The 13,648-nt window shown below is 48.9% G+C and overlaps 1 protein-coding gene across 1 annotated transcript in view; it reads right to left on the bottom strand.

Annotated features, from left to right (window-relative positions):
* LOC142566376 (Krueppel-like factor 6) overlaps window positions 1-12,835 on the bottom strand; it is a 398,794-nt gene extending 385,959 nt beyond the window's left edge. The window contains exon 1 of the mRNA XM_075677331.1: window positions 12,328-12,835. Coding sequence (XP_075533446.1) covers window positions 12,328-12,429 — 102 coding nt within the window. The 5' untranslated portion in view covers window positions 12,430-12,835. The remainder of the gene's footprint in view (window positions 1-12,327) is intronic.
* Window positions 12,836-13,648: the final 813 nt, after the last annotated feature.

Raw genomic sequence — 13,648 nt, 5'->3', positions numbered from 1 at the left:
TCTCTGTGGTTTCGAAAGAAAACTAATATTTTCTAGCACACGCTTATCCAACTAGCTTTTGCGCCAAGCGACAAAATAGGAAAAAAAAATCCAACTGTCAGAGAAAAGCAAGGGAAGAAAGTGCGCGTGAGAAAGTGGAGATGGAACAAAGATGCGCGCTTAACAGTCACTGAGTATAGGCGCTTTCTCCCTTCAGCGACGGGAGAGGGCAGCGACAAAGAACCTATACAACACACGACCGCGGTGTTCGTCAGGCGGACTCGAGTCCTCCGCAAACAGAGCTGCGGTTTCACTCGGGTCTCCCGCTGTAGATGTTCCTGCCCTCTTGACACTAGCGAGCACCTCGGCATTGTTGCTTTTGTCGGTAGCTTTTTAACAGGGGCCTCTAAGCGAACTAAGGGCCTCCGCAAATGAAGCTCTTCTGGAGGAAGCTTTTTTTTTACTTTGTTTTTATTTTTTCCTCGAGAGCTTTCGTTTTCCCCGAGGGAACGCGCAGTTTGTGGCCTTTCTCGGTATAGAGGGCAATAAATTGCGGCTCTAATATATTACGCCCCAGAAGAGTGGGCAATAGGGCTGCCAGTGTCAGTCTCTGCACGGTTAGCAGTGATGCGAAATCGTTAAACAGGCGGCGCTCTAAAACGCCAAGTGCACGCCAAACATACATGTTGAACATACATGTTCTGGTACAAATGCCACAGATCTAGATCCAAACTTGCGCTTACGGGGTCAAAATAAATGCGAAGCCGCACCCTTGATAGTGTGCGCTTCCATTGTTTCACAGCAGAACCGCACAGATATCGCAGAGTAGGCGCGCAAAAATCACAGAGTAAGCACACAGAAACCTCGCGCATGTTTCGTTAATCATCACTCAATGTTTAAATGGCGTTACTGCTGCGTCAAATGGAACGTAACTACGCGCCCTGCTTTCAATAACAAATCGGAGCGTAATATATTGTAACCACTGTAGCTGACGAGAAAAGAAGAAAAAAATAAAGAACGTGTATAAAGCTTCTAGAGGTTGAGAGCATGGGATTATATGAAGAAAGTTTCCGCCAACAGCTATAGCGATAGTAAGCTGCCTGCGTGAACGTTCGCGCACGGCTGATCAGGACAACGCGAGACCGTCGGTCCAACTCGAGGGTGCAGACGAGGAAGAAGAGGATCCCAAGATCGACGGGCTCCGACGCTGCCGATGGCACAGCCAAGGAACAACCGCGTCACAAGCACTCGGTCCGTAGAGAAAAGGGCCCAGTTGAGACGGGTACGTGATCCAATTACCCGTGACAACCATCGCAGCATGCAATCGGCGGCGCCTCTCTCCTGCGGCCCCGTTGTCTAGAAGTACGCGCCTCAGGACCGCCACATAACACATTCTGTTCACCTATCGCTGGCTTGGAATGCGGGAAAGATAAAAAAAAAAAAAGGTGACTTGGAAAGCCCAGGGCAAGTGCAGTTGAAAGGCAGCGGCGCGTCTTCTTTCTGCCCGAAGGGGCGGTTCCTTATTTTTGTTTTTCCCCTGCATGTTATTTACAGCGGTGGACAGTCCAGATAGGCATGGCAAGGCAAAAAAACAAAAAAACAAAAAAATCGGAGGTCTCGGCGAATGCTGGACCCCGCGGGACGGCGCGTGAAAAGACGCACGCGGAAGCGAGGCGACAGAGCGCGCCTTGCCCCGCCGGACCAGACGCGCGCGTTGGCCACGCTGTCGCATTGTTTCAAGCATTGCTGGCTGCCCTCGCTCCGCGGGCTGGAAACGAGGGGTGGCGTCCCTGATCGCACGTGTGTAGGCACTGTTGCTCCTTGGCGGAACCCCCCGTTGCGGCTTTGCTACTGCGGGCGCCACGGCTTGCGAATTGCGCGGCCGCGTAATCAAACTTTCCCGCCGGGAAAACCTGTTTTCTCGGCGGAGGAGAACCGAGGCTCATCGTCTTCTTGTTTTTTTTTTCCTTTCTTACTTTGTTTCTAATACAGCCCCCCCCGCCTCCCCTTTCTTGCTTGTTCTTACGTGGGCTTAATCGCTTCGCGAGACACCTGCACCGCCTGATCCGCTCAATCTCGACGGGATCGATAAAACTAAAAACGGCAACAAATCCGAGGGGGGCGGCTCAGCGAGCCGCAGAAGATGAGCCCGCCGCAATCTTGCTTACGTGTATGTCCCGAAGCACGCGAGGCAGGCACTAATCACCGATCCAAAAAGAACAAAAAGCCGACTTGATGAAGAGGCCTTTATGATAGCCCCCCCCGCCGAACACGCACATATAAATAAAAAGAAGCGAAGGGAAGAAAACACGCCACTTGTCTTGCTTTTCTCTCTTTCTTCAGTTGTTCAAAGCCACGAGTGGTACAGACAGTTCCGTCCTCCCTCCAAGTCGCATTACAGCCGTGAGAGCTAGGATGACCTGTCCGCTCTGCTGCCTCGAGCCGTCTGCTTCTTGACGATTCGGCGCTACACGTTAAAATTGAAGCAGCCTTCTCCCACGGGTGCTTGGGGTCGTGTATCGTAACGATCCATTTCATTCTCCAGGACAGCGGGAGCCGTCACGATGCCGTACTATATGATAAAATAATAGTGCCCGAGGCAACGAACACAACTTTGGTTGTGCATGCGTGTTTAGAGCCGCGCAAAGGCTGGCACGGAACACACTCATAGGTTATAGATAAAAGCACTTTAAAGCTACACGCGGGCGCAGTCGCGTGCATTACGCTTTCAGGCCGTAGCATAACAAATGAGCGTATGGCAAACCGAAGGAGCTGCTGCAGCGTTTCCGGCGCACTCGTGGAAGCAAGCAGGTGTATGATCCTGGCCGCCCGATCACGACGATGAGAGGCAGGAAAGGCAGCAAGCAGCAGAGCTCGTCAGCTGCCGGCCATCCGCCGCCTGCGCTCCATTTAACCGTGGCGCGCCTAAAAGTGGCTGCTTGGCGAACCCTTTTAGAAGGAAAGGGGTGAGCGGGCGAAGGGGGGGGGGGGGCAGCGGCAACCCGTGCCAGACAAGCCATACGCTGAGCTAAGTAAATAAATTATGTCATGGTCTTCGGTCCGCTCTGTTTTCGCTCTTTCTTTCTTTCTTTTACCTCCCGCACCTCTTGTCCTTTCCGTGCTGCCTCCCCCCAGCAGCGCCTGGACGGCAGCACCTGTTCGCTCGCGTATACATACGGGCGGCGGCCGTGCGAGCGTCTCGTCGCTAAAGCAGCAGCAGCACGCCAGCGGAGAGTCATCGGCGCGGGTTCCACGCTAAAACATGCGTCTGTCGTATCTCAATCGGGCCCGCTAATCAGCGAGAGAGCCGAGGGAGGGCGCGCGGAGCATCACTACCGCTGCACACGCTTGCCGCACAAAAAGGCCGGGAGGATCGTTCAATGCGTACCTCCTTTCTTACCTTTCTTTTTCTTCTCCGCATGGCGAATCTAATATTTCTCCGCCTTCCTGCTTTTGGGCATCGTTTTTCGTTCGGTGTAAAACGCGTGTTCCCACTCCCTGTCCCTCTCTCTTACGCATCCCGCACTTTTTTACGAACGCGCTGTCGGGGCTCCATGGCAATTTTCGAAGTAGCGCTCGAGCGTGCACAAGGAGACGCAGCGCCATTCACGTCCCCCGGCGGAGATGCGAAAAAGAGCGCGACGGGATCCAGGGGATGGACGAAAACGACCCGCGCCGGCCGAGACACACAAATCCTCCCATTTTCCGTTTTAAAACCCGGCCAAGGCGTTTGCGCAATCCCTGATCGCGGAGGAGCAGGGCTAGGCAGCTGACATTAGGCGTGACGGCAGCGGGATGGAAATCGTCATGCAACAGCAATTCACTACGCGTTTCCGTTGAGTGCGAGCTCAAATATACAGCGGTGCACTTCTTGTCGGCTCCTTAGAAGTATAACTTCCTAAGAGGCAAAGCACACAGAGCACAGATGGTGTACGCGTGTAAGCCGCACCCACGATACACTAACTATACAATGAGATCACTTGCGCAAATATCTCTCCTCTTTTTCAGTTTGATGATTACAGGAAGAAATTTTCGTGACCACGTATTAGGTTGCCTACAGCTACTAACTACTACGGTTCTTCGCTTCCAGAGTTTAGCATATACGTAGAATATAAATCTTCGATCCTTGCAGCAGTACAAGGCCAAAGACGCGGAAGCCACGCCACATCGTCTGGCTGCGTTGCCCAACAGGATCAGAGCGTCGCCGGAGCGCTTTCAGACCAGACAGGAGTTGCGTATCGAAGAAGCGGCGCCGGCCCCAAGTATGCGTTGCTGTTCAGCGATTCGACGACTCTTTCTGCACCGACTACACTCCGACGATAGCAACAGGCAAAGGGACGGACGGACAAAAGACGGGACAAGAGAGGATAAATACCGAATGCTATCCATCAGAGGGCACAGTACGCTTACTTAGCGCAAGGAGACCACCGGGGTCACGCAACGCTAAAGGTAAAAAGAGCATGTCAAAAAAATTGAAAAGAAAGAAAGAAAGAAAGAAAGAAAAAGAAGATGGAGCACTCGAACCTTGCGGGCGCTCCGAGTTATTTGCCACCCCTTTGTTCAACAGAAAGGCGTCACGAATGTCGTTGACATGCGGAGCGAGTGCTCGACTACACGCGACACGCTGTGCGGCCACAACGTTCGGTGCCCTCGAACATGGGTGCGTAGCTCGTATGTTCGAACTCGATCGCACGCTGCATCAAGGATCTGAAGGATAGCAACAAATAACGAAGAGTCAACGTATCCATTGGCGACTATCCTTCATAACAGACAGCCGAAGAAACGTGTCCAGGGGTAACATAATATATATATATATATATATATATATATATATATATATATATATATGGAAAGAAATCTGATCTCTGCCACAGCTATGCGAAGAACAGTACTACCCAGTTGTTCTATTGTAAAAATGCGAGCGTGGCACGATAAGTGCGATGGATCACGCCAATCGTGAAAGTGAGTGTAATGAACCCCTTAAAATGACAGATGAGCGAGTTGGGGAGAGATCACGATTTTTGAAAATGCAGGTGTAAAAAACAAAAACGAAACCAAAACAACAGCAGCAAAAAAAGAAACAAAAAACAAAACAACACCGACACAAGAAGAGTGCCATTTGTGTTGTCTTTTTCGTTCCTCGTCGGTCGGCGTTTCTTCTGCCTTTCTTTTTCTTTTTTTCAAATCTTTGTAATGAACCACATGGCGCGGCATGCAGATATCTGAACAGAGAGAGAGAGAGAAAGGGAGAGAGAGAAAAAAAGAGTGAGGAACAATGCCTGTTCAACCACCTCGCGAGGTCACTCACTTAACACTATCGGCAGCGCCTCAGATGTCGCAACAGGCAGCCGATCATATGTGCGCATTCCCGCTGAGTTCAAATTCACGGCCTTTGGACCGAAAAAGTACTTCTCTGCTGTGTTTTTAAGATTAAGCTCTTACGCAGTCGCTCTTTGCGGATCCTGCAGTCACTTTAATTATATTCACTGCTACTTTTAGTTGGCGCCTTTTTTTTTTGTATGTCTGCATAATATGATGCGTCGGTTATAATTAAATAGTCAGTTACTCATAGGTAAAGACGTAAACGCTCTTTATTAGGCCTCAGTACTGTAACGGGCTGTGGGTTCATAAACAAACTACACCATGACAGAAGAAAAATTTTCCTCGCAGGATGAATCCCTCTACAGTAGAGTACTGCGATCACGATGCCTTCATTGTAAATAAGAAATTAAGAAAATAGGCTCCGTGTGCGAGCACGTTCGCCACTGCTGGAATGTTTACACCCAACCATTTTATGTCGGGGAACTTCTACGTCGAAGTGCTTATTTCAAGGCTCACTGATATGTCTAATACCAGATGCGTTGCTTTTTACCGCTTTACTATGTTTCGCAATAGAGCACCGTTTATCGCCGTGCAAAGCACTGTTGCACCTTAACTTCGTGGTTAACCACACCAGCCCGATCATATTCTATCTAGCGCTCCAACATGCATTGTACCTCGTTGGTCCTTTCCCGTTACAACTAAATGCTTCGGTCGAGCTTGTGTCGATGAACATTTTGATACACGGATCACCTCAATACAATTAGAGGCCAAAAAGCGGCAACAAAATGTTCCATGACAAATCGCGGCAGCAGTAATAACATTTTTTTTTTTTTGAAATCAGTCATTAATACGGCTCTTGACGCAGCTGCACGTGCTAAGGGAAAGCGACGCACTCTCCCCTAATCCTGGGACCCGATAAACAGTCACGAAGTATATCCCCGTCTGTGGTCGCATCCCCTTTCAGAGAAAACTTAATACGCGTGTTGTTATCCTTATTTTCTTTTTTAACTCCATCAAGCTGACGCTTACCGAAACGCATCGGAAGCTAAACGGCAAATACTTCGCTAGGAAGCGAGCAAGAGCACGCAGAAAGGAAAGATGCGAGACAGCCGTTCGCAGCTGGGAGCAAATAATGCTATTCACCTCAAAAGCCGTGCACAATAAAAAGCAAGTATTGACACTGCCTTTTTCTTTCTTCGCTGCGAATCGCCTGCATGGGCAGCGATGGCCCGGCTTGTCATGCGGTTACGCAGACATTAATTAAAGGAGGAAGGAAGCGGATAAATAGCGTAATTGACGTGAAACGACCCGTCTAGCCAGCCGGACGCCGTAGTGCGCAACGAGATATGTACGGTGGTCGTGTTTTTTTTCTTTTTTTTTTAACATAGCGCGCTTGGCGCCGTCTGTGCTGCACTAAGAAGATGAACGCCAGAGAGACGAAGGGAGTTCTTGCTACTCGTTCTGTTCACTAAATTGGTCCGGAAGGACACCGGCCCACCGGCAGTAGCGACTAAGGGATGCACGTACGGCACAAGAAACACCACTGATGGAATCAGTGGTGTTTTGTACCATCCGCAACTACAAATCCAAACGGTTACGCCAGCATGCAACTAAATTCAAGGAGCACAGTGCCTCCACTGGTGTTAAAATAGACAAAAACATGTTGAACATTCGAAAGCTCCTGAACCTATAGGTTTCAGGAGCACAAAGCCCTATATACATTCTTTTTTCGTTTGTTTCCCCTCTTTTCCCTTAATTTCAATTTGCGTACAAATTAGGGGACCACTTGATGGGAACATGTGGAGAACCGCCGCACGTAGACGGTACATGAGAGCGGCCATCCTACATAAGTAAAAATTTAGTGGAACAGATAAAGAGCCCTGTGAGGGCGTTCACCTACACTAGACAACAGATTGCGGCGTTCTAAATGGCTCCACTTGTCAGAGTATCAAGTACTCCTTCAGCCATTCAAGTAGAGAAGCGGTCGGGGCATTATATGCAGCGCAAGATGCTCGACGGCTGTCATTCGTTGAATGAACGCTGATCGCAAATGAGGCCGATCAACGTTGCGACTTTGTGCTGTCGGCCAAATGTGTTCCCGTTGTGAAGACCTCCGAATGCCGTTTCTGTATAAGCCTCACAGGCCGTGCACCCAAAGCCCTTTTCCTGCCTTACATAACGCGTTAAACCGTACTGCTAACACGCATGAACTGACATTCATCCACCATCAGAAAACGGACAATATACCAGAAGGGTCTGAGGACACTGCAACAGCTTCTATAGGTGATGGAGCAGAAGTGCTGTGAGCAGAAGTGTGAGCAGAAGTACTGAGCACAACGCTTCATAACTTAAATGAAACGACAATCACTATCCGCAGTATAACAGTGCACTTCGTGATACTTTGTGTGAGAGTCGTTCTGCCAAGACAAATGTCCCTAAAGAGACGCTACATAATTATTGACGTTGCGTACCAAACAGCTATCACAATATATAAGACCGCAATTTCTTCTACAGAAACCTCTAGTGCCATCGTAACCTGCTCGCTTTACAATTGCGGTTCCATGAGCTCCTGGAAGGCGGCGGCATATTAAGAGGTGTGTATTTGTCTTTCGGTCTGCTCCGAATAATGGAGTTGGCGCTAAAATATATAATTGAACAAAGAAAGTTAATTAAATAATGTCTGCAATTGCACGCCCTCACCATGGCACAAAAACTACACGAATCTTCACGAGCTGTGAAATGAACTGGCGTATTAACTAAGTGGTTAGTGATCGTAAACGGCTACGGACATTTTACCCACTAATGAGCTACTTCAAGCAGCAGATTTTTTCTTGTAGAATGAGTACGAGTTGCATTAAGACGGCTCGGGTGTTCACGATAGTTTCACTTCTGATATTTTACAAACTTTTGAGCGCGATGAAAAAGACAAATATTCAGCGCAGCTGAGTAAAGTTGCCCTTGGTGGCTAACAGTGAAATTCACAGCACATTAAACGAGTTAACGAGCAGTTAGCACTTTAAGCTTAGAGCAAACTGCCTGTCCGGCAACCAATCTAATGAGCCGACAGGGTTGCGTACGGCCAGCACCTAAAAAGAGTTGACTCTGTTTTCACCTGCGTCCGCTGTCCTCTTGCTTTCTATTGTTTTTTTTTTAATCGTCGCTTTCATAAACGAGAGAGAGAGAAACCGCACGTACACAGTGCAGGGGAGACCTTGGGGATCCGATGCAGTAGTAGCAGTAACTAGACTCTGCGTCGCCACAGCGTCGGTCACATTGTATACGAGTATATAGCTCGACAGAACAACTTTGTAGCCGCCGCTCGGTCTAGACTTTGGGGCATGTTGTTGTTGTTGTTTTTTTTCGTAAGAGTATTGCAAAAGTTCGCAGCTAAGAGAGAGGACGGTGCATGCGACCGGAAGGGAAGGGAGAAGGAGGATACCGCACTGCTATTCGCTGTGCGCGTTCCCCAGACGCCGGGCGGCGCCGTGGCAACCACAAGGAACACGCTTTCGGCGTATTTTCGGCGTTTCAGCGCCTTCAGTCGCAGCAGCGTCGATATTAACGCACGTTCGATGACGGCGCTGTAATTCCGACTGGAATGTGTTCCGTGCGATGACCAGCTCAAACGCTTGAACACCGTGTTTCGCATTTTGGTCATGACAGCATTATCGAGCAGCGTGAAATGGGAGCGCCAACGCCATTTGCGGTGTCATGCCTGAATTACGCCGGGAATATTTTCCATGTGGCTGTCGCTTAGCATTTCGATGAACACTACGGAACACTTATAAATCCGCACATGTTTCTATCCTATAGGTAACAGGCGCTGTTTGCCCTAAATAACGGCAATAGCCGTCAGTGCTGGGATGTTTTGAATGTCGTCCGTCAGACTTAAAATTGTCATCACGTGGAATAAAATTTACAGAAGCGAACCGTATTATATATATACGCAACTTCGGCGCCAGATGTGACACCATGTATAACACGACGCCTGTTGAAAAGTAATTTGTTTATTTTTCCTGTAAATTTAATTAGCACCGATGCTACCTACCTTCAGGCTTAAAAAACGATAACCAAAACATCCAGAGCACCGGTTAACTACACAAACGTGAAAATGTTCTACTTCATAAATACTGCTGTTTCGAGTGTATCTGTTTATGCATAAGGACATCCAGGATGTCTAACGACACTTTTTCCCTGTTTTCCAATTACCAGATTCAAGATTTTCTGGCTGAAAACGTGGCAAGCTCCAAGAGGCACTTTCTGTCGACTGAGAATGTTGTTTACAAACACTTTCAGACAATCTTTATTACGTAAGTACGATAAGAAACACGGTACGCGTTTTCATGTTCACGTTGCAGATGCAACCTAGTTCTGATGAACAGGCGCGAGATATGCGGAGCTGCAGTACTATATAGTTCCGAATTAGTACTTGTGAAAAAGAAAAACGCAAGCGATCGAGGCCGCGTAAGCCTAACCATGTGTATTCCTACGCGTTTTGCTGCTAAGCGTTCTGTGTTTGTGGAGAAATGTAATCCGAGGACCAACTTTTTTTCCTTCTTTTTCTTTTCTCTCTCTCTCTCTCTCTCTCTCTCTCTCTCTCTCTCTCTCTCTCTCTCTCTCTCTCTCGCTGAAATAGAGCATTCAGGGAAAGCCAACGCACGAAACTTTGCAAATTGTCCTTCTCTATCGGCCATTTTCCCCGGCATAGTTCCTTTCTGTTTTACACAATCTCCCTGAAAAACCCAAATTTGCTCTGTTTTGACACCCTCACATCGTTCTGAATTCTCTTATTTTTCCATACTCGCAATCCAATGCAGCATATGCCACGCGAGCGGCTACATGCGTAACCACTCCAATCTGTCATCTATCGGCCTCGATAACTTTCTCCGACGTACGGAATGACGTTTCTCGTATCGCTGACGCAGGCGCTCGAACGCCAGCGAAAATTTACGTACCGCTCTGGTCACGCGAACACTGGAATTCCACGCAATACAAAGCATGCATCCTGAAGTTGATGAACGCAATCTGCACTTGTCCAGTAAGGCCGCAGTGTGAAAGTCGCGCCCAAGCCGGGTATCAAATTATATTTAGTCACGGTTCCCGTGGTCTGTTAATTTCTTACGGCGGTATTACATATGATAACAAAAATACAAGGGACGGCCCATCTTGAGCCTCTCGTTTCAAGCGTCCTTTCTTTTTTTTTTTTTCGTTTCTCGTGATGATGCTATTCTTAAACGTATACGAATAGTGCAAATTGGGCCGCAAGTGCAGGTCACAGTGGTTCCTTACTTTTGCTGTAGAATGAGTCACACGCATTTCACTACTTTTTACTCACAGAATAAACACACGCACACCACGCACGGAAAAAAAAAAAATCTGAGCTGCTTTTCTTAACTGCCTCATTGCCGCCAGTAAATTTCGCACGCATTGCTGCGATCTATTGCTGTTATTTCACTGATAACGTATAGTTTTGGCATGTACATTACAAAAGAGCATGCATCGATGGAAGAAAGTGAAGTAATTGAAATTTACTTCATGACTAACTACTGTCGGTCCAAATGGATCGCGGGCAATAACATAATAGGAAGTTATATTGATCACACTTTACGCAGAGCTCGTGAGCTTCCTTACTCACCGATTCAAGACCATCAATCGGTCGGATAAAAATCTTTACCGGTTAAACCGACAACCTGTCCTCATCTTTGATGTGCACAAATTTAACGTGGAAAAATTAATATGCCACGCCGCAATGGCTCATCGGCCATACGCAGTATACATGTACGGAGGCATACACTGTGTAACGCATCCTTAATCGGAGTGCATACGCGCAGGATTTAATTCGAACGGGCAGCGGAACACGTATACGTTAATGTTACATAGCACAAATGATGACGTTTATATTAATGTGGAATTTTCTTTCTGGTTAAAATCAAATGCGCACTACGTAAGGGCCATCCAGCCCGTGACATTAATCGAACTATCTGACTGCACGGTTCAAAACTCGCGATACGAGTCAGTGAGACGATCGTCAACGGTGCGGTATCAGTGTATATATATATATATATATATATATATATATATATATATATATATATATATATATATATATAGAATAGCCGCCCGAGTAGACAGGGCGGCTCAGCGAGCAGCTTTGAAGACCGAGAACACAACGAACAAAAACTGACATCCGACGGCGGCGGCGGCGAAAGCCCCGACGCGCCAACGATCCCGCCGGCGGGACGCCAGCGAACGACGGGGAGAGAGAGAGAGAGATAGAACAAAAGTCGGCACATGAGAAGGAAGACTCCTCTACACGATTCGCAGTTAACGCTGACCCCAATCGGAACCATCCGCTTCATACTCATCTCACGATCCAATCGCAGCGGTCAGGGTTTAGAAATACTGGGCAACATAACAGCGAGGAAGGGAAACGCAACAAAAACAAACAAAAAAACAAAAAACAAAAAAAGCGCCGCAGACAGCGCAAGGCCGGCGCGCAAGATCATCGGCGCGAGGTCCCGTGATGCCGCGCGGGAAAAAGGCTCGAAAATAGCGCCTCACCGGCGGCGGCCCGTTTGAAAACGGCCGGTGGCAAAGGCGCGCGCTAGCCTTCCGCACACCGGGGCATTGCGGAACACGACACCAGACGGGGGAGACTTCCCGTTTCCAGGGCAGGTGAGGGACAGCTGCTCAGACCTCCACACCGTGCGCCTAATATTCTTAGACGAACAGCAGGTGAAAACACGGAAGCTCCCAGCTCCGAAACGGAGAAGTGTTTCGGCAAAGCAAAACATGCATACCCGCGACACATCAAACTGCCTCTACAGACGTGACGACACTACATGTCAGGTGGCGCAAAGCAAAGACAACATACGGAATGCCGGAGAAAAAAAAAATATTGAGCAGAAGGTGGCCAGAACTTTCAATTACCGGCATGCATCGTGTTGTCAGTGCTTGTAGCACCATTGATGCAATGTCGCTTAGGAAAAACAACAACTATACGAAAGCACGCCCACACTGACTGACCTGTTGCCAGAAATCCTCCAGCGACGGCTGGGCCGGGAAAAAACCAGTGTCGTGGATCGCTTGCAGCTCATGAAAGATATTTCCACTCGGCAAGATGTCCATGGTTGATGCAGGTCACTTGAATGTCCCAAGCAAGAGACAGGCACGGAAGAAAAAACAACGAAACAAAAACAGCAGCTTGTCAGTTACAGGAGCGACCAGGTGCTAGATGAACTTTTCGATGACACAACTCTCGCCGGCGACGGTAGTGAAATCCTTAACATTGCTGCCAGTCGGCCCAGATGCGGCCGCCGCTATAACGGCATGTTCGTGGCGTGCACAAACTCTCGGCGGATCCTCAACGCATGCGGAGGCGTCACGGAGATCCAAGGCACTCGTTACGCCAAGCACGCGCACCGTCTGTGGGAACCAGCGGAGTGCAGAGGCGCAGGCGCTCTTTCCATTTGCGAGCAGACGATCACTCGCGCTCGCACCGCCGGCGCGTCTAGCCTCGAACCCGAACGACCGCAACGCCGCGCTCGCTGCGCCGAGAGTAGGCGCGCGCCTCTCACTCTCTGACCGCCGTTCCTGCCGCCAGGAGGGGACCGAGCGCTGCCTCCCACGGGACAGAGCGCAACTTGGCGCGGGACTCTCACCTGCCTGCGTCGGCCGCCTTCGCAAGCTCAGCAGTGCGAGCGTGGAAAGCGCGCGTATGTTGATCGCATACCTGTAACCTTATCTCGCCCCTCCGTCGCCTTGGGATGCGTCATGCTTTGACTACATGTCGGAAAGCCATCGCCGATAGTACCCGAGTTTTCGTGCCGCATTCCACGTCTCTTAGTGGAAGAAGCTTGTCCCAAGTAACTTCGTTTTTGTTGTTCCTGACTGACGAATCGTCCCGGAATGTTCCCACCTCCGCGCTGTTCTCATCTGCATATTGTGCCGGATAACAAATGCGAGAACTTCCACTAGGGATCTTCCACTAGGGATTGAGGTTGACAGTGAGGTTAACATTTTTCCGAATTACTAACTTTTATTACTGCGAATAAGAAAACGATGGTGTGCTGTCCAGGTGGTCACAATCTGTCAGCTTCTCGGCCTTCCTACTCACTGCTGATAAGCTAACGGTACCTCACTCTATTTTGTTAGAAATAAATATGTTTTTCTCTCGGCTTTTCCCCTGTAGTGTGGTTACACCTTTTCACTTGGTGCCGACTGACCTTTCATTGATCGGATGGCGACAAGCCCCGCAGAGAATGTCGAAAGATCCTTCAAGGCATTGTTCAACGTGCTTGCTAGGTGCTGTGTCAAGAGTACGATAAGGCGTTACTTCTAGCGCTGT

The sequence above is a fragment of the Dermacentor variabilis genome, chromosome 1, assembly GCF_050947875.1.
Source record: "Dermacentor variabilis isolate Ectoservices chromosome 1, ASM5094787v1, whole genome shotgun sequence".
Lineage (NCBI taxonomy): Eukaryota > Metazoa > Arthropoda > Arachnida > Ixodida > Ixodidae > Dermacentor > Dermacentor variabilis.
This window is presented reverse-complemented; position numbering and strand designations above follow the sequence as displayed.